Source organism: Zootoca vivipara, chromosome 3, assembly GCF_965207765.1.
Source record: "Zootoca vivipara chromosome 3, rZooViv2.hap1.1, whole genome shotgun sequence".
Taxonomy (NCBI): Eukaryota; Metazoa; Chordata; class Lepidosauria; order Squamata; family Lacertidae; genus Zootoca; species Zootoca vivipara.
Window position 1 is genome coordinate 72,009,545 of NC_142586.1, and position 27,829 is coordinate 72,037,373.

The window sequence follows — 27,829 nt, forward strand, 5'->3', positions numbered from 1 at the left end:
TTTCTTTCCAAATTCACATTTATTTGGTTCTTTCTTTGTGATGGGCCCCAAAGGAAAAATCACAGGGCAAACAGGCATGCTGTGCCATTTGAAAAGAACAACAACAATAAAAAATCATTGTATTCCTCCAACAAGCAGACATGATAATCTACCATTTTGTGAAAATAGTTGGAAATAAAAATCTTTATAACTCTTTAAAGTATTTAAATAATTCTATATCCCACCATATTCAAAAAAACTCAGAAGTTAACAATACATTTTTGCTTAGCCATGTGAGAAATGTAGGTAAGTCAGGCTACATTAAGCTTTGAAACCAGACAGGTTTTTAAACCAGGAACGCCTTGGATGGTGTAAAGCAAATACGCCAAGCCATGTACATTAGGTTTCAAATGACCTCAGAGCAGTATATGCTTCCTTAAGGAATGCATAAGGTCAGTTGACTGTCATATGAGCCTTTTCTGAATGTTAGCAGCAACAGGAACAGGTAGTGTGTTTTAAGGAGTTTGCATGTAAATTATGATGAGGTCTTAAAGAGGTGCAAATGAAAACCCCAAATCCCAAAGTAATCCTGAGTTTTTCCATGAGACAGACAGACTGACTTTTAGGTGATTTAAGACCCTTCCAAGACACAAGACAACCACCTTGACAAATGCTTAATTTTCTTCTAAAAAAAAGTAAGTAAGTGTGACCTCTTTAAAGACAAAGCTCAGGAGAATGCTTTCTTGTTTGTTTTAAAATTCAAGAGTAGTAATGCTTATTTTAATCTCTTCTACACAACCCAACGTTCTAACGTATAAGGTATGCTTAGAGGTCGGTCAATTACTATTCTTACATTGTGTGAAGATTAATACTACAAAGCCACTTGAACTTACATATTTAGTATATCTCCTCTCCAGTGATAAAATGTTACAAAGGAAGACAATGCTTTTCTTGTTTATTTTAATCATGTTAAATCAGTTTTCCTGCATGATAAGATTTACAATAATAATAAAAATAATAATAATAACCTTTCATAGCTTTGTAGTAGATTGCTTAGAAATATATAAACTTTCTTCCATACAATGGAAAATGAGAGTATATGCTCTTCTATAAGGTTCTCTCCTTTTTGGTGAAACAAGTTTTTTATGTCTCTTGAGACACACTTAACTTGCTGCTGAAGCTGCATTAGGAAGCACTTCATTGCTACATAGTACTTGACGAGAGAAAATGAAAAGAAACCCTCTCCTTTTTGGAAGCCAGGCCTGATCTCTCTCATCAGCTGAAAATCATGTTTGTTCTGCTGCTATCTGATCCTTGGCAGCTTGAACAAGCTCTGAAAGAGCTGAAAAGCTTTTGATGTTGCTCAGCTGCAATCCCATCTTCTGTATCTAAAACAAAATAATACAGTTCATTTATTATTTTTGCAGGGAAAAGCAAAAATTTCTTCCTTAATCACTGCATGATCAGAAGATCTATAAGACAAGCACATAGAAACTGTCTTGTGTTGACAGCTACTTCTTTTATTTAGCATGCATTTGACAAAGTTATTTTTAGGCAGCTAGAATAAGTAGCATTTGATAACTCAGACTTGGTTAACATTCCAGTTACTTTTGCTGGTTGGGACGTTTTGATGTTCGCCAAGCATGAAATAGCATGTGTGTGGGCAACTGCTGTTGGTACCTGATGAAATGCACAACATGAATACTTGCTAAAAGATCTCAGTTTTGCTGCCTGGGTAATACAAAATAGCTAATCTCACCAAAAGAGCAGTAAAGAGATGGGACACGATGGTTTGAATATGGAAATCTATTCCATTTTGATTGTTCGTAGAATGCCTTCAGCTCACATCTGAAGACCAACACTAAAGGTGAAAGATTTACCTCTAAGAGACCATTTGAGGGGCAGGGGTCTGCAAAGGAGAAAGCCATTCCACATATTTCCCGCCCCAAATTTAAGTAGGGACAACAAGCAGAGTCCTACCCACTTGAGTGCCAATTATAAAGACTGAGTTTGCTAACAGTGGAGGAGGCCCTCTTGCAGTTATCTGGGTCATGCGCCAAGACAACGAAACACCGTTGCACAGCCTGAAATAAATGCTTACTTCCCTTTCAAAGGCATGAAATATCTGCTTCCAATTATTTCTGATCTGTCTGTATTTAATCAGGCTTTTGTTGTATGGTGATTTTTATCCTCAGCAACAATACCTGAATTAGTGTTTCAGTGAACTGTTGGTATTTTTCTCTTGGTATTGTGCTTTTATTGTTATTCTGCTGATGATGTTAAGATGAGTTACACATCACCGTGAGCAGCTCCCCTCTCATTTTATTTCACTTTTAATTTGTATACCACCTTTGCCGAGGGCCTTCTGGCTGTTCCCTTGCTGCGAGAAGCCAAGTTAAAGGGAACCAGGCAGAGGGCCTTCTCGGTAGTGGCACCTTCCCTGTGGAACGCCCTCCCATCAGATGTCAAAGAGAAAAACAACTACCAGACTTTTAGGAGACATCTGAAGGCAACCCTGTTTAGGGAAGCTTTTAAGGTTTAATAGATTATTGTATTTTTATGTTTTGTTGAAAGCCACCCAGAGTGGCTGGGAAAACCCAGCCAGATGGGCAGGGTATAAATAACAACAACAACAACAACAACAACAACAACAACAACAACAACAACAACAACTATATACAAGGCGGTTTTCAGTGGTTTACAAGCTTTGGAAGGAGGCAGATTTATATAACCCAGATGAAGAAAATTGTTACCCCCCAAAACACACATATATTTGTGTCTGCATCCAAGTTACCTGAATCCCAAAGTGCTCCACATCCAAGGCCAGCTGCAGGCGGATTTTGTTATCATCACTCATGCCTCCATTTGGAGCGGTGCTATTTGCTGTCACGGTTTTTCTTGCCTGCTTCAGCCTTTTCAAACTCTCTTCCATTTTCTTTACAGAATTCAGAATATCTGATATTGTCTCAAAGTACCTGAATAAAGAGATTCATTAATGTATTAGACTGTGAGCCCCTTACGGACAGAGTGATTAGCATTCAGAAAAACAACTCTAATCTGCTTTGAGCCCACAGGGCACAGCCAGATAGAAACAAACAAAATGTGTGTTTGTCTCTCTCACTGAATTCAATAGGACTTAAAAGTTTGGCTGAACATGCCATAGCTATTAATACTTAGATTCTTCCTTTACCTTACCAGTAAAGTAAAGGTAAAGGGGCCCCTGACCATCAGGTCCAGTCGTGTCCGACTCTGGGGTTGCGGCGCTCATCTAGCTCTATAGGCCGAGGGAGCCGGCGTTTGTCCGCAGACAGCTTCCGGGTCATGTGGCCAGCATGACAAAGCTGCTTCTGGCGAACCAGAGCAGCGCACGGAAACGCCGTTTACCTTCCCGCCGGAGCGGTCCCTATTTATCTACTTGCACTTTGATGTGCTTTCGAACTGCTAGGTGGGCAGGAGCTGGGACCGAGCAACGGGAGATCACCCCGTCGCAGGGATTCGAACCGCCGACCTTCTGATCAGCAAGCCCTAGACTCTGTCGTTTAACCCACAGCACCACCTGAACCTTACCAGTAAGTTGTGTATACTATATCAGACCCCCAAAACCAACTATTATAAGTGCATATTTAGCAGCCGGGACCACCAATGCCATGTGGGACATGGGTAGCAGTTTCTGCAGGGCCAGCTCCGAGTTTCTATAGGCTCTGGGCAATATAAAGGCAGTGAGCTCTGCAACACCCAGTCACGTGCTGTTGCCAGTCCTGCTGCTGCATCCCATCATTGCAGAGCTGGGCTGTGTAGAAGGAGAAGGGAAACAGCAGCAACAGGGAAATTGGAGACCGATACAAGCCAGAAGACCAGGGTAGCATCAGTGTGGCTGGCCAAACTATGCTTGCCCGAGTGCACTGCTGGAATTAGTGCAGGAATTGGTACAGGCCTCATGAATGGAGGAAGGGAAATGCATCCCATCACTGCAGAAGGCTTGGCTGATGCAGCAGAGGCTGCATGATGACAACAATAGGAGTTAGGCAATCAAGCATGTTCAGTGGGTTTACTGTCTGTAAATGCCTTTGCATACAAAACAGTAAGATTCTAAAAACAACAACAACAACTCCACACCAAAGTTTCCTGGGAACTATAGTTAACTGAAGACAACCTGGATTGTCTGAAGAGAAGAAGAAGAGTTTGGATTTGATATCCCGCTTTATCACTACCCGAAAGAGTCTCAAAGCGGCTAACATTCTCCTTTCTCTTCCTCCCCCACAACAAACACTCTGTGGGGTGAGTGGGGCTGAGAGACTTCAGAGAAGTGTGACTAGCCTAAGGTCACCCAGCAGCTGCATGTGGAGGAGCAGAGACACAAACCCGGTTCACCAGATTATGAGACTACCACTCTTAACCACTGCTGGCTTCTACTACGAAGGGAGGAGCAAAGGGGTTATGTGCGCAGCCAAAGTGCTCACTCATATCTTATTTTATCTAGCCCAAGATGTGATTGTCTTAACCCACAGTGGCTTGGGAAAAGTTGAGTTGAGTTTTTAATGCTGAAATACCCTTGTGAAGTTGCATTAAATTTCACTTACTTCTGTGTGCTTTTGCCAAGGGCTCCTTCAAGCCACTGCTCAATTACAGCTGGTTTTAGTATATCTTTGTACTCATTCTTCAGTTGGTGGAAAGGTTTAAGAGCAGTGTCAACATAGGGCAATGCTTTGGTTGGCACCTCCTGGTTAATGTTACACAAATTGACAAGAAAACAAGTAAAAATCTCGTTATTTTAGAGTTCAAAACAAGCAAAGCTCAACATGCTCATACATAAGCAGTACATGAAATTCAATACTAGGTAGTTAATCAAATGGTTTTTGAATACAAATATATATCACCAAACCTCAATTAGGTTCCTTTCTGTGCCTACACATTTGACTTTTTCAGAAAAGAATGTATTTTTGTTGGATTCCCGTCATACCAGACATAAACATGCACAGAAAGGGTTGGCGTAGGAAACTGCTTGCCCTGGTGGTGTTGAAGTGTGTTAAGTAGTAGTTTGTCTGAATTAAATGAATATGACAAAAAGCAATGGACATGTTATCAAAGGTCCTGGGGGAAAATCTCAAAGTATGTGCAAAGGGCAGGTCTATTCCCATCACATATAGGGAAGGTTTTGGATTGAGGAAGTCTGCTGGTGCCAGTATGCAGTAATGCTATACACTAGGATTCAAACATACACTATTCCTACTTCCTTGGCTTAGGTGGGCATGGCAGGCTCAATTGAGATGCATAAAGTTTAAATTAAACTAGGAGAATTTGAAAACTATGTTACTGCATGTAACACAGATCATCATTAATCATTAATCAGCATAACACCGTGCTCTTCCATCTCATATAGCTCATTGATGATATCTCAGGTAAGAAATTATATGCCAAAGCTACTGTGCTTCATGGGGTTTGGGGCCATCAGCTGCAGGTAAAAGTGGTCAAAACATTCTGCGCTGCTGACAAAAGCCTATATTGTTCAAATATGAAGTGTATGTTACCTTATTAGTTCTTCTATATAGTCTTGGAATCTCAACAGCACTTTTCAGGCAACTGAAGCAAGAATCACTTAACTCCTGAATAAGCTTACTGTTCAAGGTTGGCCAGCAACCCAGCAAAGAGTCCTTTGAGTCTTCCAGGGCTCCTGTTAAGAAAAAAAACAAACGGTGGTAAAATCTGAGCTCCCCTGATTTATCCCAGATACACACCTTTGGAGTATTTCTTAAAACATGTGTATACTGCCCTTCGTTAGAAACTCCAGGGCTATTACAACAGTCTTTTTCAACTCCCTTGTCCGTCCCCCCCGGCAAAATGTAATCAAATAAAGAAGACGGATACTATTTATTATGCTGTGTTACATTGACAATTCACAGCATAATCTTCAGTGAGGTTGGATGGGCATGAAGTGACTGGTTGTCTGCCACACCCAAAGCCCTGCTAGCTTTCTCCAGCCAGAACAAGAGGTGTGGAGGGGTTGTCCCTCTTCCTTCCTGTGTGGATCTTCTTTTTCTTTATCATCCTCCACTACTACCATTGGTTCTAGAAGGGGGATTAAGTATGCCAATCCTGTGGCCTCTCAGATGAACAAAGCACCTGGAATCTAACAAATCCAAGGCTGTCTCCGCCTCCCCTGCCCCACAACTGGAGCAGCCTTTCAAGGGGTCTAAAGTTAAGTAATGAAAAACTAGCAGTTCACAGGGCTATCCACAGACATATGAAGGGCCTCTACTGTGGACATCCAACTCTGCCAAGCTCTTTTCCGCTGGTAGACAGACACTACTGATCCCCCTTCTTGCTATCCCCCCGTACTCAGTGAATCTGTGCTTGAGGATCTTTCTGCCAGGATGCATTAATATTCCAATATTATCTCTCATTCATACACATACAAAAGGCTTGGGGGCAGATGCTAAAACACTGCCTGATTAAAGTTAGGCCATCAAGCAAGTCCTGTGGATTCATGACGGTTCTATGCTCCTTCTTCATATGCAAACATCTTCTTTCCCTTTCATTTGTAAAGCTAATCAATAAAATAATAATAATAATAATAATAATAATAATAATAATAATAATAATAAATACTTTTATTATTTATACCCCACCCATCTGGCTGGGTTTCCCCAGCCACTCTGGGCGGCTCCCAACAGAACACTAAAAACACAGTAAATCTTCAAGCGTTAAAAACTTCCCTAAACAAGGCTGCCTTCAGATGTCTTCTAAAACTCAGATAGTTCTTTATTTACTTGACGTCTGATAGGAGGGCGTTCCACAGGGCGGGCGCCACTATCGAGAAGGTCCTCTGCCTGGTTCCCTGTAACCTCACTTCTTGCAGTGAGGGAACCGCCAGAAGTACTTGCACTGGCATTTTTGCTACCACAGTTAGATCTAAATCACAGTTGCAATCATAGTAAAAAGTAAATCTGCAAACTGTGGTAGTGAAAAATATCAGCGCAGCTGTAATGCCACTTGATAGCTCACTCCAAAAATGAAGGCAAAATAGATTTCTGAACAAGCAAGGAGAAGGAGAGAGAGGACCAAGCCACAGGCATTCCTAATCTCCTAACCATAGTCTGCCAAATAAGGGTAGGGTGTCGCATGTATAAAATACTGTGCAATTTAGAAATTTCCTCAAATTATGGTGAATCTTCTTGAATCAAAAATAGTCTCTCTCATTAAACAATTTATCTCCATTACGCATTTGCTGATATACCTCCCAGCAGAGTATGTTCATCATATCATATCATGAATATGTAACAAAAAATATAAGCAGATACCTGAACTCACATTTACCTGAGATGCAGTCTATGTTCTTGAAACCAGTTGTTTCAAGTTTTGGTTTGATAATTTCCAACAATTCAGGAAACTGAAAGAAAAGTAATATTCAAACAATTACAGCTACATTTGAATATGTTTTCTCAATATATTCAAATTCCCCATGCACAGAAGTGTATCTTGTGTGCAACTACAGTACAGTATATAAATTTTATTCCAACATCACAAAACATAACATTTTGAAAATCAGCTATGCAAATCCAGATGCAACAGCAAGAGATTCTGAATTCAATGCAGCGCACTATGAAAGCCTCAAGGCAAAACATCTAGAATTAATGGAACAGTTTTATTCAAAATAGCATATTTGCTCCTTGAAGCATTTAATTAATCTTGAAGAGAAAAACTGATCAAAAAGTCACACTCAAACAGACTTCATAGCACCCCAGTGAGCTACAAGGCTTGTGCTGCAAAATGAGAGCTTGACAGTTAAATCTTGCAGGGGGCTGAGAGGCTAATCAATGAAAATTTACACTGCAAGCACATGGCTCACATCCCAAAGATACACAAAACCACAGAGCTGCTTTCTATAGAGAGTTGTGAAAAACCGAAGCAGCAGCAGCCATGAATGTTACAAATTGATGGCAAGTTAGGCTGCAGGAGATGAAATAATTCTCTTTATGACATAATGTACTGCATTATATCTTCCCTGCAGATAGACATACTTTGACGTAAGCAGATAAACCTTGATATATCTAAACTCCATGGAAGCAAAGGCACAAAGATTAAGGGATATTTTCTACATCTGCAACCATTATTCATACAGTAGTCAGAGACTTCAGCACCCTATATGTGACAATCCATTCTAATGCTTAAGGTTCTGGAAATTACAGCTATTACTGCCTGCCATTTAAATATTTCAAAAGCTCAAGTTCGGTGTCAGGGTGGGGTTAATGGCAGGACAACAAAAGTGGACTTTGTGGACCCTTATGGTGCCTAAGAGACAGAAATTGTGTGTGTGTGTGTATGTGTGTGTGTGTGTGTGTGTGTGTGTGTGTGTGTGTGTGTAAGTAACAACCATTAGCTCAAATTGAGGATACAGTAACCACAACTACACTCAACTTAATTAAACACATTAGTTAATTTAAGCCCTCCAGATGTCCAAATAAAAATCAACACAAGACTGACACTCTTAAAAATATGTTCAAATGTAGCCAGGACTACATAAAAATATAACATTAAAAATATGTTAAAAATATAAAAATATAAAAAATATGTTCAAATGTAGCTTCCGATTGAGTGCAGGAAGTTCCTGCAGCCAATCAGAAGCCGCGCTTTGGTTTTTGAACATTTCCAAAAGTCAAATGGACTTCCGGAATGGATTCCATTCGAGAACCAAGGTATGACTGTAGATGGCAGATGTTTATCCTTCTAGGCTTGAAGTATAATTTCCTTTCCCTGATTTTTCTCTTTTCCTTCTTTGTTAAAAAAATGACAACAATAAGCATTAAGAAAAAAGTTCAGAATCAGAGTCAGCTGGGCTCAGAGAACCTTAGGCCTGATTTGATACTTGACATGCAAACCAATGAAGTATACTAACCCATTCCTGAAGCTTATCCAGATCCGAAGCAACAAGCACCAGCTGAGTGGTGGATATGGAAGCTAAAGGCTGAGACTCTGGACAAGAGTCGTTTCCTTGGTCTTCAACAGAGTTTGGGTTCAGTGGGCACTCCTTGCTACTGCTTGCCAATGATTTCTTATCCTTTGTACTTTCGTTAGAGATGGGCCTGAGTAGAAGCTGCGACATAAAAAATGAAAATGGCAAAGAGGTTATTACAGCTATATTATACACCAAAAAGTACACCTCTCAGCACAATGTCCATTCATAAGTAAGTTCCACTGATTTCACTGGGAATTGCTCCCTAGCAAGTATACAGAACTGTAGCCTCAGGCTATCAACTTAATACCCTAATTTGATAAACCTACAGTGAAACAGCATTTTGGCTCGCCATACAGGGTTTAGACAAGCTCCTAAAAATAACAACTATAAGACTTGAAAGGAGAACCATAGAACTTTGAGAGGAGCCTGTGATTTTCCTCACCTCGCTAATAAAAAACGAATAGCGCGCTACAATCTGCAGTGAAAGCTTCCAAAGGCGATGTGTGAGCAATGGCAGAAATATCTGATATGACCAACACTTCTGCAGACTTGCACATGCAACATGTGTTGCCAAGAGGCTGTACGAACTTTGAGCTGAAAAGAAAACACAGGAAGAGTTAAATTATTAGTCACAATCCAGAACTGTAGCCCTACGCGTTTTTCCAAATTATCCCAATTAGACCAGCTATATTATGAAGGTTTATGAATACATTTTTGCTTTTATTCTCTTATTTCCAATCCTGTACCCATACCTGCCCCATATCTTCTGTATAGCACCAATGTTTGGGTGATCACTGACACCTCTTCATAGAATCATAGAATCATAGAGTTGGTAGAGACCACAAGGGCCATCCAGTCCAACCCCCTGCCAAGCAGGAAACACCATCAAAGCATTCCTGACAGATGGCTGTCAAGCCTCTGCTTAAAGACCTCCAAAGAAGGAGACTCCACCACACTCCTTGGCAGCAAATTCCACTGCCGAACAGCTCTTACTGTCAGGAAGTTCTTCCTAATGTTTAGGTGGAATTTTCTTTCTTGTAGTTTGAATCCGTTGCTCCGCGTCCGCTTCTCTGGAGCAGCAGAAAACAACTTGTGTAAAGACAGATAAGCTAAAGTGACAAATATCTAGATAACCTAAGGCCCACCCCCACCCTCACTTTATTCTGAGGAAAAGCAACTAAACAACCACCCAAGATTAAATAATAATGATAATAATAATAATAATAATAATAATAATAATAATAATAATAATATTCCACCCATCTGACTGGGTTGCCCCAGTCATTCTGGATGGCTCCCAACAGACTATTAAAAACATGAAAGCTGGAGGTCAGAGGCAGGCACATCTTATGGATTCTGGGTAGCAAAGCCACAGCTGCTGACGAAGGGGAAAGGAAGTCTGCTGCTGTTTCCTTAATAACATATTAGCTTTTTTAGGAGGGTTACCTCTCATTACAGAGCCATGGATGGAGATACAAAAGCAAAATAATGCTATGCTGTGATGGTGCACATTTTATTCCAGTGCTACACAGAGGTTGTAGAACAGGGGTCCCCAAACTAAGGCCCGGGGGCCAGATGTGGCCCGATCGCCTTCTAAACCGGCCCGCGGACGGTCCTGGAATCAGCATTTTTTACATGAGTAGAATGTGTCCTTTTATTTAAAATGCATCTCTGGGTTATTTGTGGGGCCTGCCTGGTGTTTTTACATGAGTGGAATGTGTCCTTTTATTTAAAATGCATCTCTGGGTTACTTGTGGGGCGTAGGAATTCGTTCCAATTTTTCTTCAAAATATAGTTCGGCCCCCCACAAGGTCTGAGGGACAGTGGACCGGCCCCCTGCTGAAAAAGTTTGCTGACCCCTGTTGTAGAACTACCCGTTTGTCAACTGCCCCTCCAGTCACACACCATTAAATGACACAACATTTAGGACTGTAAGTGAAATAACTTTTGTCTTCTTTCCAGTGCAATTCATTCTTCATTCCTAGCCACTATATCTAGCCATCACTGCTACCCAGTTTCTAGGCAGTGCAGCAGACAAAATTTCTGCCACAGCTGATGTCATTGGCAAAAAGCAGAAATCATTCTTGAGAATTATTTCCTTGAATTCCACCTTAGACACTACTGTATACTATTTTTCTTAAAGCACAACTGAAGTTCCCATCAGTACAAACATGACAGATATATTTGTGAAGCGCTTTATAGTAGTGAAAAATTATTATTTGTCATTCATTCTCAAATCCTCATGGCACATGCTAATTACAGTGAAGATCTTTACCTGGAGCTTCTTCTAAGTCATCAGAAAAGGCTGTTTCTAAGGCCCCCGCTATTTCTCTAAACCTAAAAAATAACATAACAATGCTAATTAAAATTAATAGTTGGCAGCTTACTGCTGCATGCTGTAGTCCAATCCCCCCAAATGTATTTCAAACCCGAATAGCGTAAGAATCTCTTTAACACAACAGCTATAACTGCTCCCATGTAATAGAAGAATGACAGCAGGAGAAAGAGAGGCTGTATCAGAATGAGTGGAAACATAAGAGAGTTTGAAGAAGAGTCTGAGAGACAGAGCAGTTAATTAATGTTGTCGTCTCTAAAGAGACTGCCCCATCATCTGCAAGGCCAATATACATTCATTCAATTCAACCCTTGGTTGTGCACTGTAGTTTCCAATGTTAGTTCTTGCTGTTATGATGAGTAAGAAAGCTGGTAGATTTCAGGAATAAAGGCCATTCCCAAATGGATAGGGCTGGTAGAGAAATGCTGGACCTTGTGAGGGCCCTAGAGGTTTCCCCAGCCTCTAGTTATCATCACTATATTTTAGCATCTCTTTAAAACAAAAACATTTTGAGTTTTGCAAGCTGGGACCAAATTTAATGTCGCACTAGGAGGGAAGTGCAGATTGGTTAAGAAGCTTAAAAGGGAAAGTTTTACATTGAAAGAGGGAGGGGGAAGGGGATCAGGGATGTGCCTTAGTTCTTAGAGTTGCTTCTGATGACCTCTGGCTGGCTAGGCCTTATGACCATGGCACCGACAGTTGCCTTTTATTTGCTAATGGACACTGCCACAAGGTCCTGCAAACAGTTCTAGGGGATGGAAATCAATAGTTCTTTCCGATACCCTGAAATTTTTGTTTTTTTAAAAAAAGAAAAGTACTATCACAACCAAGTTTTCAGAAATATAAACAGAAGCAGCTTGTAAGCTTATCTGTGTTTCAACAGAACATGTGGCAATTGCTATCAGGCTATCTGGAGGAACGCCACACAGTGCAAAGGGTCCAAGGAGCGCCACAGCCAAGTCAAATGTTTCGGTCCAATTAAGCAGGAAGGTTTGGTTACCTTACTCTGGGTTTGCTGCTAACATTTAATTATTTATTTATTCAATAAATAAGTCTAATTCTTTTAGGTACAGCTTCGTTTCACTTCACTTGACTTTTAAATCAAGCGGTTACTATTAAAAAAAAACCTTTACTTTATTAATCATATGAGTTTTAGTCAAATCAACTGAATTTGCATATGAGTAAAAATAGACCAAACTGCGGGAGGCAGTGCAAGACAGGAGTGCCTGGCGTGCTATGGTCCATGGGGTCACGAAGAGTCGGACACGACTAAACGACTAAACAACAAAAATAGTAATTCTGAAATATGAAGCTTAATTTCTTATTTGTAGATGATGGATTCCCGTTGGAGGTTACATTATCTTACATGTTCTCTTCTATTTGAAAACGTATGACATCACAAAAAGGTAAAATCAGATGGAATATAATTGTTAAATTTCAAAACACCTAATAGGAGAAACTGTTCCTGTTCAATCCACATTCTACCTCATGGTAGGAAAGTTGACAGAATAGACAACTGCAAACCACAGATAATGTGTAAGATTTGAAAAACTGTTCTATTTCAGTACTTGAAATATTTGGATGCTGTTCTGACAAACAGCATGCTTTCATACCAAAGGACATTTATTGCACTTTTCAACATTTTTGCTTTTGTAGGTTTCAGCAGGCAGCAAGGAACTGTGTCTTTCAAAACATGAAAAATCTTTTTATCTAAATGAAGTAATTTCATGTCCCCTAAAAATAAAACTCAAATACCAACCTTATTTGGAAATAAACAGGCAAATTCCATTTATCATTAAAGCTGTGGTAGGAAGGATGTGACCGTAGTCTTTTAACACTGGCTTGTGAGCCACACTGCCGTTCAAACTTTCTCACGAAATCCATGCTTATAGTGTATTTCTGAAGAAGGAAAGTATACTTTAAGGTATATTTCATACTTTCTTTAACATACAAATATTGAAGTAACATCTATCTAATCTACCTACCTACCTACCTACCTACCTATCCAGCTCTCTGAAATCCAGAATACCAGATATATAATTAGCAATAGAACTGGAAAACTAACTCATTTTTATTCAGCATATATTTTTTGTTTTATTGCAGCTCCTTGAGGGTATCTTTTGATGAGCAGAGATATCACAACTCCCAATTAATCAGAATTGAGATTTTTAGTCAATTGAGTAGGTTAAAAGGCCTAGTACCAAGGCACATCAAATGATGCTTGCTCGTATCAAATGATACTTATGTTGACATTCTTTACACCATTATTGTTAATCTCTGTATATAAAATTCAATACATGACACTGCTCTTAAGTTGTTGAATTTGAGCATTCTGTATTTCAAAAATCATTTTCTAGTTTTCATATTAAACTAAAGCCTGCACTCCTTGGTTGACTGTGTTAAAGAGAAGGTTAATATGCATATTTTAAATTACCTCATGAAATGCATCTGGGTTCCCAGGATTAAACAGTGATGGCAGCTTAACTTCTAAACCACGAACTATTTCTGGCCACACAGAATTTACCAAAAAATCATATCCAGGAACAACATTCCCCTTTTCGCTGCAAAATTAAATAGACATTTTTTTCCCTTATAAATACTTGAAAAATAAGCATTATCAATAGTTATACAAAAATGTACATTAGTAGGTTTGTAGCAAAGCATTAAAATATTTTACTACTTCTACTAGCTTAATGTCAACATATTCTTAGTTTCTTATCATATTAATGTCTTGTCTTTTTGATACTACAATCAAATTCAAATTAATGAGCAGATACTTCTATGAAACATATAAATCTGCTTATATAAATCTGTGGGGATATACTCGGTCTGGGAAAACTTTATAGATATAAAAAGTTCTGCTCAGCACAGAGTTTGCATTCTGAGCAGAGGGAATTTAGGAAGAAAATTTATGCCACGCTGAAATTTATAGCACAGCAGCAGCTAGTTCATACTTAATGCAAATACAGGAGAATGTGTTAGTCAGTGACTTGTTCCCAATAACTCAAGCAGTCAGCAGGACAGCTAGCCAATAGCGCCCATGAACCTGCACAACCTGTAGGCGAATATCGCTACTCAGAACTGGGTTTAAGGGTCTTCCAAATGGGCAGATCCTATCCAGTTGTTGCTTTTTCCGCTACAAGCTACACATGAAATTGCAGGCGACTTTCCACATCACTCAGAACATGTTGCGCTGCATGCTTGTAACATCTCTCAATAATAATAATAATAATTTATTACTTAGACCCTGCACATCTGGCTGGGTTTCCCTTCCAACAGGAGATTAAAAATACATTAAAACATCAGTCATTAAAAAACTTTCCTAAACAGATCTCCACTCTCGAGGACTTAATTCATTTCTGACTCTATAGCACAAAGATGTTGTTCAAATGGTTGTGTGTGTGTGTGTGTGTGGTTGGTTCAGGGTAGGATCTTGCGATAAAGAGGACAGGCAAAGATAGGGAGAATCATTCTTTTCTCCCAAGTCTCTTGAACAAAGCTAAACATGAGGTGCTGGGCATTAAAGGATAGGGAAATGGGTTCTGCAAATATCAAAAACGCACCTCTTTCAAAAGGTGGAAGAGTCTTTCTAAAGCTGTCAATAGTTGTGAGGCTTGTGCTACGCGTTCGCAGATTTTAAAGTTGTATTTTCTGAGGTGTAAGACATGGAAGCATCATGGAGGAAATATACTCCATGATGTAACAACTTTGTGTGGAGTAGCAATTTCGGTGTAAATACCTCATTTGAAAGCACCCTAAGTTCAGAACAAGGAACTGGGTATGCAGAAAGCCCTATTGTGCAATAAACATGGCTTACTTCCTCAACAGCTACTGATAGATAGTTGAGTACATCCTGAGTCTGGGCATAGACGTGATATGGACTGGATACATTTGGTGTTCACCCATTCAGTGGGCCATGTATGTGTTTGATCTTAACATCAAAAGGTCATGTGCTTCAGAGGAACTGAACCCTCCCCGTGGTCTGTTGACCATGGCAGTTTTAGTCTAGTCCAGCTCATTCTAGAGCTTGACTATGTGAAAAGAGGGTAAGGATGTAAGGTGGAAAATGAAGCAGGACTCAGTTTCCCTCAAGAACACATAATAATATAGACATGAATGGGAAACACACTTGAACATTATTGTGGCTGCCCCAGGGAGAAAGAAGAAACTTTGTTATCTTCTTCCCCAAGTTCCAATTTCTAAATGCAACTAGCATCACATACAGATTAGGATTTATACCCCATTTGATAGTTCAGAAACTTGGGAGGCAGAGTGGGGGAATGAAATGTTTTATAGTTCTTGTCCATCACAAACAAAATATTAATGATTTTCTCTTATGAAAGAAGATTAAACCTATTCAGGGATTAAGAGAATTGAAATGTTAGCAAAATATGAAGTCATAGGAAGAGTACCACAATGCCTGGATAATTAGGAAAGTATTTCTGCAGTCTCGAGAGCTAAATCCTAAGCACCAATAATTGCAGGCTACTATGTTAACTGATCTGTTAAGAACAAAATAAATGGATTCAATTTAGGTGGCCTGAATTTAATTGCAATATGAATTAGGCACTTATTTAAGGAGATAGCAATCCGAAATAATATGCAAAGTGCTCAGTCATGTAGCTCCACTAGTCAGCTTTACAATCTCTTTTTCTTATTTGATTTTATATAGACAAATTAGAAAACTACATTTCCCAACAATTAGCTGTTACATGCTGTAACACAATGACCCATTATATGAGATAGCGCCAACCTAGTACACACACATTCCAGAAGTTAGACCAGTAGTTAGTTACTACAGTAGATACACAACACCCTACGTCTTGATGGAATATTGCCCTGAATCTACTGACTGTAGCCCTAACTTCTGCATCACAGTCAAGCTCATAGACTTTACACTCCAGTCCACGGCTTCCTGTTGCTTGTGATTCCTCTTGCTGAATGGGGGACATCCATTCTGTAAAGGCTTGGATTATAATGGTTTTCTAGTTCCCCAAACCACTACAAACATCAAATCCAAACAAAATACAGCACGTGATTTGAAATCATGTCTAGCACATATTTGGAAACTACCAGATGTGCTATCCTGAATTAAGAAATTGAAGGACCCGGCAATGAAAAGAAAAATATTTCATTAATGAAGTGAGAATAAAATCAGACACTTTCAGAATGAGTTGGGGTTATTCTATTGACTCCACCCACCCCCCTTCAAGGAGACCACAGACAGGAATATGGTGCTGATAATGTTTTACTGAGTGTGAAAACAATATTTAGGCTTTTAATCTTTTTTCTTTGTGGAAAACAGTTGCATTTTCAATAATATTCTCAGCAGGTTACAGCATCTCTATTCTCTACTGTAAGATATTGATTTGCTGCAGATGAGGATCAGGAATTCTGCTTGCATCATTTCAAAGAAGCAGGGTGCTATCAGACTAAATCACACTCAGGAGTAGCCCCACTGAAACTGATGCACCTTAGTTACAACTAACTTAAGTCCACTGACTTCAGAAGGTCTACTCTAAGTATGATCTCATCAGATATTGTCCATAGTTATAAGTGAAACTGAAACAATTGCTCACACCATTTAACAAAAAAACAAAACAAAAAAGGTTTGTGTTACCTTGAAATACCTCCCCCTGTTACTTCACGCAAGAGGCGGCAGTGGAGAGGAACAAACTCCAGCAATTTGTTGTACATGGTCTGGAGGCCATTAGGACGAGATTGAACAAACTGTTCCACAATCACCTGTTAAAGAACATTTAGTATCAAATTGAAGATGCAAGACAAGAATTCCAATGAAAAAAAGATTAAAATATCTTACATCCACAGCCCAAAGTCAATAATTACTGCATTATCATAGCAATGCTCAAGATGTTAATATTATTATGTATTAAATTTGTAGATCTCAGGGCAGTTCACAGCATAAAAATGCAAGATAAAAATACAAATGTTCAAATAACCTGCTTTCTGCTCTAACTTTCTTTCCACTGTGTTCTTTTTCATGTCAGGAAGAGCCCCAGAAGTACTAGACATATATACAAAACACAATGTATTCTCCTGAGTCAGCTGCCTCCAGCTTCACTTACCTCATCTACATATGGTTTCACAAGCACTTCACCAACTAATGCTTCAGCATCCCGTGTTTTGTCTATTGTTGCATAAGTTCGCAAGCAATGACGGATTATGTCAATGTTGGAAGTTTGAAGGCCTTCTAAAAGCAGTCCTTCCAGCGACTGCTGCAGCATTGCTGTTATCCCAACTATTCGCTATGATTTTCAAAAAAGAATGAGAAGAATTGTTATAGCTGTGCCAGAAAAATTAGCAACATCCACTTGTTTTATTTAGTCATTTAAGAACTGCATTATAGCCTCCACCAAATCACCAATCACCAAATACTGTATTTTTCCAAGACAATGCTTTTTGCTAAAATCAGGCAAAAATTGGGAGTCATCTTATACATGGATAGTGAATGCAGAGGGGGGACGTGCGATTAATGGCAGCAGCAAGCAGGAGATTGGTAGCGGCGATTGGGCAAGTGATTGGTGGCTGCAGCAAGGCCTGCTGGCGATTGGCTGTGGCAATTGGCAGGCGATTGGTGGCTGTGGTGAGGCGGGCAGGCAATTGGTGGCTGCGGCAAGTGGGCGGGTGGGCTGTTGGTGGCGGGGAGTGGGCAGACAATTGGCGGCTGCGGCGAGGTGTGCGATCGGTAGTGGCAGGCAGGCGGTTGAGCAATTGGCGGCAGTGACCTCCCCCCCCCCCAAAGCTAAACAACTTAATTTCTTAATTTCGAGTTAAAAAATAGGGGTTGTCTTATACATGGGGGCGTCTTATACATGAAAAAATACGGTAGGTTAAAATTCTAATCTGAAGTTTGGAGAAATCCAACCCTTAGTGATTTCTATAGATTATTATTGAATGGCTGTTTAAAATTAAATTGTTTTAAGCAACATGCTTGGATATTTGGGAAAAATAACATTGGTTGAGTTATAACTTGAGTTAATATTACATTTATTACGTGCATTTGCTTCTAAGGGGAAAAACTACTACTCCTACAAAGTTGTAATTGTTGAAGAGTGCTGATCATTCGACTCACAACAAAACTGACATACTGTATTTATTAAGAGTTCTGGATGGTAAACACTGCTGAGCATGTGGGTTAAAAGTGTAAAAATATAAACAATTTGTTGAAAGGATAATTTGTTCCTTACAAATTACTGAAGTAGTAAATATCAGAACATTGTACAGTGGTACCTTGGTTTAAGAACAGCTTAGTTTATCAACAACTTGGATTAAGAATGCTGCAAACCCAGAAGTAGGTGTTTTGTTTTGTGAACTTTGCCTTGGAATAAGAACATTCGCTTCCTGTTGAGCGTGTTCCATTTGTAATTGAGTCCCCCGCTGCTATGGGGAAGCACGCCTTGGATTAAGAACGCTTTGGTTTAAGAACGGACTTCCGGAATGGATTAAGTTTGTAAACCAAGGTACCACTGTACTGCTATACATACAGTTTTAACTGATAGGCATGATTTACTTATTTTTATAAAAATAAAAATAAATTAGCCTCAGCTGAGATAATTGGTGATTCACCTGCCAGAAGGCAAATAGAAATGCAAGCATTTCAGTTTCCAACAAACAAGATTTTAGGGACTTTAAGGAGAAGAGAACGTATTGGCTGACTTGCTGTTTGGTAACAGATTTAATTTTTGCATTATTTTTGTTCATTACAACTACAGTCCACAATAAATGCATGAACTTTCATAATGATAGCACAAAGTCCACAAGTTTGTTTGCTTTTTAAATTGTGGCAACTTTTTTGTAAAACAAGGCAACATACTTACTGGTTTCAGCTTGTCTAGGAGTGGCATTCCTTTGCTCTGTACTGCATGAAACTGTAACTGGTTGAATTCTGTGGCAATTCTTTCCAAAATCTGTCCAGTCAGAAGTGGACTTGCAAAGGAATTGGCACACATCAGAATATGATTTTGATAAATGATGGCAGTAGATAATCATAATCCCTCTTCCCCCCTTCACACAAACACACAGTCTCTTTCCTATATATGTATGTGTGTATATATACGCAAGTTCCTCCCAGCTCCCAACAATCCCTTTGCATTTAGTGTGACCAAGAAGATCCTGCAACAGGGCTATGCAGTTAGGAACAGGTTTGACTCTTAATGGCGGAAGCTTTCAGAGGCTTCAGGGCAAGGGACAGGTAATTCTGCATCCCTTGTTGCACCCCTTTCTTGTCTTAAAAGGTAAAGGTAAAGGGACCCCTGACCATTAGGTCCAGTTGTGACCCACTCTGGGGTTGCGGCACTCATCTCGCGTTATTGGCCGAGGGAGCCGGCGTACAGCTTCCAGGTCGTGTGGCCAGCATGACAAAGCCGCTTCTGGCAAACCAGACCAGCACATGGAAACGCCGTTTACCTTCCCGCTTGGAGCGGTACCTATTTATCTACTTGCACTTTGACGTGCTTTCGAACTGCTAGGTTGGCAGGATCTGGGACCGAGCAACGGGAGCTGATCCCGTCGTGGGGATTCGAACTGCCAACCTTCTGATCGGCAAGCCCTAGGCTCTGTGGTTTAACCCACAGCAGCACCTGCTGTCCCTTATGCCTGTCATACCTGGGCAAAACACAATAGAGGCCACATGGGATTATGCAACATGTCTACTCAAACCAGCTTCAGAGCAACTGAAACATGCCAGAACATAGGAAGCTGTGCCAGGCCGTCTCCTCTGTCAATTCCAAGGAGTGTCAGAATCCCAGGTGGATCTCCTATCTTCAGAGACCAGCTAGTGAACCCTTGCAAAGCCTAGAGATATGCTGGGAGATTTGTGAAAACAGGCAAGACAAATGGGCATTTGCATTTTAAAAAGATATACTGAATGCAAAGACCAAGAGGATTTCAGAGGCTATGAAAACGTTCCAGTGCTATGTCTTCATATGTGATATTTTTCTTATGGTGGTATCACAACACGTAAGTACAGTGCATTCTCTGTCCATTATACATGAAGAATGCATACATGACTGTTTCACTAAGCAAGGGATCAATCATAGGTTTCTACCACATATACAGGTCATGAAACAGGCACATGCGACTTGCACAGGTTTGTGTGCACACCTCTTCCATACGTAGAAACCAGATCTAAGCAGGGAAAACATGACCATAGCTCCCTTTTGTTGCTGGCACAAGATAAACAACAACAACAACCATAGAGCCATAGGGAAAATCTACAACTAATTTACTCCAGAGCAGCCCTATGAAAGTCAGCAGACTGCTCCACAAAAGGGTACACAGGTGGCAGAACAGGTGCTCTGCTAACTGTAAAACGGCATTTGCTATTTTGGCATGTTATTATGACAGTGGCAGTATCACGAACTAACTTCTTTTAAAAGTTGCTTCCTTCCATTTTAATCAGGATGCTGATATATAGATTTCAAAGACAGACAGAACTAAGCAAAAGCAACTTGCTGATCCCATACCTGCTTCCTTCTAGTGATGACATTTCTTTAGAATTTTGGGAGTGCAGAATTTTCTCAATTTTCTCAACTGCTTTAATAACTTGAATAAGTCTCAGGACACACATCTGGTTGGGAGGGGGGGGGCAAAGAAAAGAAAAACTTCTCATATTGAATCTGAGATATTTTCTTCCCAACAAATTTGCAGGTATTTGGGGGAAATGATTTGACTCAATAGGTAAGGAGCTGGAAGTAATAAACCTATTACAATATGATCTCTGAAGTGCACCATTATGCCAAAGGGACCGCCACTTCTCCACTGCTGAGGTTAATAACTGTATGGAGCTCCCAGTTAAACCTGGTGCTTCTTGGCATAAAGGGGGGGGGGAGGTGTGTTGTGTCAGAACTGCAACACGTATTAAAGACAGTGCCTTCTGTTACCACATTCAAAGGAATGCATAAGAAAAAACAAGGAACCCAAACGACAAAAACTTTGTCCATGTTTACCATGATTTAAATGCATACTGTTCAGTGCAAGTGGGAAACAGTTTAAACAGTGCAATCCTACCCATGGCTATTCAGGAATAAGTTCCACTGAATTCAATGGGACTTAGTCCCAGGTAGGTGTGTATAGGACTGCAGCTGGCAGAGCAATTCAAAAGAAGAAGGGAGAAAGAATCAAAGTCAGAGAAACTACGAAATTCAAAGCTGTCAGGCTCATGTAGAGACGGTAAACTTGTTTTTCCTCCCTTGCCATTAGCTCTGAGGTCCTATCCACAGTTTCCCTCCCATAGGTTTCTATGCTTCCAGCTCTAGGTCTTGTGCAGTTTTCTCCTTGACTTGGTAACGTACTAGAGGCATGAGAGCACTTTAGATTCAAAGCCTCCTTCGATCCATCCTGACACACCTCTTTTTTTCTCACTTGCATTTGAGCACTGACAAAGGTTCCTACAGCCACAACAAAGTAGCCTCCAATGAAGGATCTCCCTTTCTATGGCCAAAGGGAAAGGTGTATTCTATCCTATAACTCCTAGAACACTCTTCAAGAGAACGTAGGTCATGCCTTGAGAAAGTGTGTTAGAAAAAGTAAGGCTCTGATCTTCTAGTAAAGCAAATCTGCCTTTACTAGTGCCTTTTTATTTTGCCATGTCAGAAGATTGCACGAAGTACTCTCAAACTAACGATTAAATTTCCATATGGTGGTATATATGTTCATTTTGCCCTTTTGCCATAAAAATGCAATAAATGGATTGTACCTTTTTTGCCCTGATATCTTCTTGTTTAGACACACGTTCATCAATTGCTCGAATTCCTTCACTGACACATGACTTAAGACTCTGGAAAAAATAAACATACACACACACACTCCATATTTCCTCCCAATTAAAACAAGCAGTTCTGTGCACATATGAGTAAACATCTCTCACACAGATTAATCACGTATTTTGTGCCTTTCTAAAATGCATAAGCAAGTAATGAACAAGGCCAAAATATTTATTCAAAGCCAAATGTCAGGTGATGGACACCTCCTATTATGTGCTCAGCTGGAGCTCCTTTCCCTCCCAAAACATGAAGCAGAGAAATATCACTTATTCCAGGCTGTGCTATAGTGATTGCAAACCCATCTACCTTTTGCTACAAGACTTTCCTATGCTGAGCTACATTTGAAAAGAAAGGTGGACATGACAGGAGATTGCTGGGCTTGTTGGTCATAGGCAATTTCCAATTGAACATGATCAGGGACGCATTGCATCCAACTGGCACCATCCCACTGTTGATATAACTTCTGTTTGTTTCTGATAATTCCTAAGGATCCTTTCCAATATTATCTTAGCAGCATGGGAGCCAACGTTGTATTTTTCTAGTGCTACTTCAGTAACATAGCAGCGCTGTTCATCTTGGAAGCATAGTCAATAGTGACATAGTCTCCCGTGTACCTGGGGCTTTCATCATTCCCATGTCAGCATAGGAAGGACACATCCTTCCATGATCTAAGGTAAAGTGTACCTTACAAGTTCTGGATGGCAGCTCTCCTACTGCTTCCTGTGTGGGAGCATCAGTTCTGAAGAACATGACCCTTTACCAATTTCTTTTTCAGAGCCTTATTAGATTTCAGCAGAGCCACTTATAATCATGAGTTTCCAGGCAGTGACTAGACTAAAGGAGTGCAGCTCCTGGTTCATTAGGTAGATTAGTAATGAAACGGTTATGGAGAACCAATAAGTTAGGAGTGGTGGTAAAAGAGCTTAGGGAAATTAAATAAGAGGAAATTCAGCCCAAACAGAAGCAACACTTCAGGTCTTGCTATCAATTTAATCTAACTGCGGTCTTGTAGAAAAACAAATGTCTCAATATCTAGAAATTATTCTAGTTATCTTTTCAATCCATTGGTTCAGAGACATTCCATCCCATTTCCGTTATTTCAGTTCATGAGGTCACCTAGCTAATCTTGCATGTGTTGCTGGTTATTAATATTATTTCCTATTTTAATGCTATCTGCATATTTAATCAGCACAGCCCTACTTTCCTTTCCAACACATAATACATTTAACTTTTTTTGGGGGGGGGGGAAGGTGACAAATAAATAATTTGTTTTTTACTTGGTTTCTCAATATTTCTCAGACAAATGATATGAGAAGTTATTTCAGAACATACCATAACTTCCTCTCGCAGTTGTCCTAAAGGCACCGAAAGCTGATTAAGGGCTTTGTCCATGCCAACCTAAATAAATTGTCCAAACATATTACATATTACAATTAATGAGCAGTTGAAACTGTGTATGTGAAGATATATATTTTGTAACAAATTACATTTCCATTGAAAACAAATATTTAAAAAAATCCTGTTTACAATCAGTACTTCAGAACACATGCCAATCCTGACTTATTATATTTTCCTGGCTCCAATCCTGCACAGAATTATCTGTGAATGACTGAACTCAAGACAACATAAACTGTGGACAAAAATGGAAGACTGTATGTCCACAAACTCTATATGTGCAGAGTGTTCAATAGGTACCTTATCTTTAGCACTATTATCAGCACCCCATGCCAACTAAGAAGACAGAACAAGGATCTGGACCAAAGGGACCCATTTCAAATATACACTCAGCCAGGAAACTCATTTAGTGGTATGGAACAAGTCATACTAATGCACATTGTTGTTGTTTAGTCGTTTAGTCGTGTCCGACTCTTCGTGACCCCATGGACCATAGCACGCCAGGCACTCCTGTCTTGCACTGCCTCCCGCAGTTTGGTCAAACTCATGTTCGTAGCTTCGAGAACACTGTCCAACCATCTCGTCCTCTGTCGTCCCCTTCTCCTAGTGCCCTCAATCTTTCCCAACATCAGGGTCTTTTCCAAGGATTCTTCTCTTCTCATGAGGTGGCCAAAGTATTGGAGCCTCAGCTTTACGATCTGTCCTTCCAGGGAGCACTCAGGGCTGATTTCCTTAAGAATGGATAGGTTTGATCTTCTTGCAGTCCATGGGACTCTCAAGAGTCTCCTCCAGCACCATAATTCAAAAGCATCAATTCTTCGGTGATCAGCCTTCTTTATGGTCCAGCTCTCACTTCCATACATCACTACTGGGAAAACCATAGCTTTAACTATACGGACCTTTGTCGGCAAGGTGATGTCTCTGCTTTTTAAGATGCTGTCTAGGTTTGTCATTGCTTTTCTCCCAAGAAGCAGGCGTCTTTTAATTTCGTGACTGCTGTCACCATCTGCAGTGATCAAGGAGCCCAAGAAGGTAAAATCTCTCACTGCCTCCATTTCTTCCCCTTCTATTTGCCAGGAGGTGATGGGACCAGTGGCCATGATCTTGGTTTTTTTGATGTTGAGCTTCAGACCATATTTTGCGCTCTCCTCTTTCACCCTCATTAAAAGGTTCTTTAATTGCACATTAGAAGACTTTTAAAGAACTGCATATTCTATCTATTTTCAAAAGTATCAAATGATATAAAAACAAAACCTTATCTATCCATTCATACCCCTTGAAGGAAAAGCGGGATGCAAATATGATGTAAGAAAGAGCTTTTAATATATATTTTACCTCTGGACTATTGAACCTCTCTTTTATAGCATGAATCAATTCACAGTAATTGCACACACTTTTTCATATTACAGCTAAGAGATTTTAATCCAAAGGGTTCTTTTTATTCACCAGTTATCTTCCTTCTGTATATTGAAGTATCCTATAACATCCTGCACACCCACCTCAAACAGCCTATTCACATACCAAACCCTTGTCTAGAAGCTTCCAGTACCTCCTTAAAATGTAAGGCCCTCAAAATGTTGCTGGACTACAACTCCCATCATCACTGACCATTGGCATGGTGACTGGGGCTGACAGGATATGCAATCCAACAACATATGTAGAGCCACAGGACCCTGCTTTGGGAAGTATGTTGAATATTAGCATCTTCAAATATATATTATTAATATATTTATACACTAAGCTTAGTACATATAAAACATCCAATTTGAAACTTACAAGATTGGTGGAAAGATTAACAAAGTCTGCATAATCCTTGTTTATGAGCTCTATCATGGCAGTTTTAAGAAGTTTGTAGTAGAGCTCAAGATCATCCCGAAGCTCTTCCAACTGAACACGTTTCCTGCACTCCGACACAAAGTGATCGACATCAAAATTCGGCTATATATGAAACAGGTAAATAACAATAATCAGGAATTAAGAAATGGCTCATAACAGAAAATGCAATTTCTTGTAAAAGCAGTTTGTGTTTAGCTAACTTCCAAGAATGCTTGAAGTGAAGGGATAAAAATGAGGCCCATGGACTAGGAAAAGTTTTTGTTCTAAATGAAACACTAATATATAAAATGTGTAAACACAGTCTTATTGGTTTGTTAAAGTGCTTTCTGTCTGGAAAGCCTAACTAATTGGTACTATTCAAAATAATGATGATGATGATGATGATGATTTATTACTTCTACCACCCATCTGACTGGGTTGCCCCAGCCACTCTGTGCGCCTTATAACAGAGTATACAGTAAAAGAACACATGATACATCAGACATTTAAAGCTTCCAGATACAACGCTGCCTTCAGATGTCTATGGAAGGTCATATAATTGTTTATCTCTTTGACATCTGATGGGAGGGCGATCCACAGGGTGGGCACCACTACTGAAAAGGCCTTCTGCCTGGTTAATAATAATAATAATAATAATGGGTCCGACAGCATAAGACCATAAGAAGAGCCCTCAGGAATTAGGCCAAAGGCCCATCTAGTCCAACATCCTGTTCACATTGTGCTCAACAAGATCCCTATGGGAAACCTAAAAGTAGGACATGAGTGCAACAACAAAGAAGGTTTTAAAGTTGTATAATTGCTTACATCCAGGAATCCCCTTTATTTTATTTTTTTAGGTATTTTGAACAGCAGTTTTTCAAGGGAACAGTTATGTGTCCAGAATTAGAATCACTGAATTGCAGAGTTGGAAGGGGACCTTGGATCAGCCAACCCAAATTCCTGCAACGCAGCAATAGGCAGTTCTTGAACCCATCATCTTATTAGCACCATGCTCAGTCTGAAAGAGCCAGTCTCCATGTATGACAGACAGTAGTAGTACTATGACAAGTGAAATACAAAGAGCTGTCTGGCAGGCTGCAACACAGGGATGCCTCACAGGATCAGAGGACCCAAACCCAACACGGGCGTGAGCTCTCCATAGGAAACATCCTGGCTGGGGCATCCAGATTTTAAACCGGTTCAGGCTGAAAAATGTGTGTGTGTGTGCAGCATACTAAACATAAAAGCCCACACAAGATGCATGCCATGAACAAGCAGCATGGACTTACTTGTGGGAATTTAATAACGTGTGAACGGGGCAGCAGTACGGAGTGCACATATTCATCTATTAAAAAGAGGTGCATATATCCCTATCTCCCCCACATGGAGAAAAACAACCTATAAATCTCCTCTGACAACCTCACTAAGGAGAAAAATGAGCAGTACTTTGAAGGGCTTTCCGGGTGGGGGGGCAGGACTAGAGGTCGCCCCCCGACGAGCTTCCCTGCGCTGGCGAGGCCTGCGAGTCATTGCAGCCCAGGCAGGGTCTCCCACAGACACGCATCTCCGCCTATCATCTCCCCACACCTCCCAAGTTGCCCCTCCTCTCCCTTCAGCCACGGCTCCGGCCCCGCCAGGAGCCCTCCTGCCCAAGGGGCCTCCACCTCCTCACCTTCATAAACTCGTCCTTGTCGAAGCACAGGTTTTCGGGCCCCCGGGGTAGGTTCATATTCCACGTCTCCATGGCTGGCGGAGGGCTCCGCTCCCTCCTTCCCGGCGACCCGGCCGCCACGTCTCTTTCCCGGATCTCCGCTCGGCTTCGGCTTCGCAGTCGACACAAAATGTACGCGCGCGCGCCACACTTCCGCCAGCACCGCGGCGCCGAGACCGGGCACCGCCACCGCCGCCTCCTGCGCTCGGGAGGGCGGCCTCCAGCGGCCTCCGGCCTCACTGCAAGCGCGCTCGAGGTCTCCCTCCTCCTCGGGACGGGATGGAGCATCGTAGTCGTGGGGGGTGGGCTCCCGTTTTCTCATTCTCCCCCTGGAAAGTGAATACCGGGAGGAAAAGGGTCTGACCTCGGCCCCAGCATTTATTTTCCAGGCCCGAGGTCGACGCCGACCTGCAGGTGAAACTCGGAAAATTAGAATATTGTCGAAAAGTGCGTTTATTTCAGTAATGCAACTTAAAAGGTGAAACCAATATATGAGATAGATGCATGACATGCAAAGCAAGATATGTCAAGCCTTTATTTGTTGCAATTGTAATTATTTGTCGTTAGGTGGGTCAATTATAAATGGGATGTAATTAATGAAATGTGATAGGGATGTTTATTTTTGTATTGTTGTAACTATTTGTTTTATCACTGTGGAATTTCCAAAAGAATGCATTTGTAAAAATAAAAATTAATAAGTTGCATTACTGAAATAAATGCACTTTTTGAGGATATTCTAATTTCCCGAGTTTCACCTGTATGTATTTTAGAATTTCTGTTTTTTTTTGGAAGCCGCCCAGAGTGGCTGGGGGAACCCGGCCAGATGGGCGGGGTATAAATAATATTATTATTATTAT

General features: G+C 40.5%; 1 protein-coding gene across 2 annotated transcripts; it reads right to left on the reverse strand.

Moving 5' to 3' along the window:
* Positions 1-27,180, reverse strand: COG2 (component of oligomeric golgi complex 2). Of its 2 annotated transcripts, XM_035108476.3 has the most exons (18): positions 26,934-27,180; positions 25,223-25,384; positions 23,384-23,449; positions 21,985-22,065; positions 20,753-20,856; positions 19,106-19,214; positions 17,354-17,533; positions 16,888-17,012; positions 13,702-13,828; positions 13,027-13,166; positions 11,208-11,269; positions 9,375-9,526; positions 8,873-9,070; positions 7,294-7,366; positions 5,508-5,650; positions 4,560-4,699; positions 2,774-2,954; positions 1-1,367 (listed from the first exon to the last, which is right to left on the reverse strand). In XM_035108476.3, exons 1-18 carry the CDS (start codon positions 27,003-27,005, stop codon positions 1,266-1,268), a joined length of 2,217 nt encoding a protein of 738 aa, XP_034964367.2. In that variant the 5' UTR covers positions 27,006-27,180; the 3' UTR covers positions 1-1,265. The 2 variants fall into 2 exon arrangements, with proteins under 2 accessions (XP_034964367.2, XP_088522552.1); XM_088666426.1 differs by lacking the exons at positions 25,223-25,384; positions 26,934-27,180 and having other exon boundaries at positions 20,753-20,858; positions 21,986-22,065; positions 23,384-23,421.
* Positions 27,181-27,829: the final 649 nt, after the last annotated feature.

Excerpts from the sequence above, each read along its gene's own strand:
- COG2 (XM_035108476.3), bottom strand. The coding sequence starts at position 27,005 with ATGGAGACGTGGAATATGAACCTACCCCGGGGGCCCGAAAACCTGTGC. Across the intron at positions 22,066-23,383 it reads AACTGCGAGAGGAAGTTATG|AGTCTTAAGTCATGTGTCAG; the intron begins GTATGTTCTGAA and ends TATTTTTTCCAG. Across the intron at positions 20,857-21,984 it reads AAGATATCAGGGCAAAAAAG|ATGTGTGTCCTGAGACTTAT; the intron begins GTACAATCCATT and ends CCTCCCAACCAG.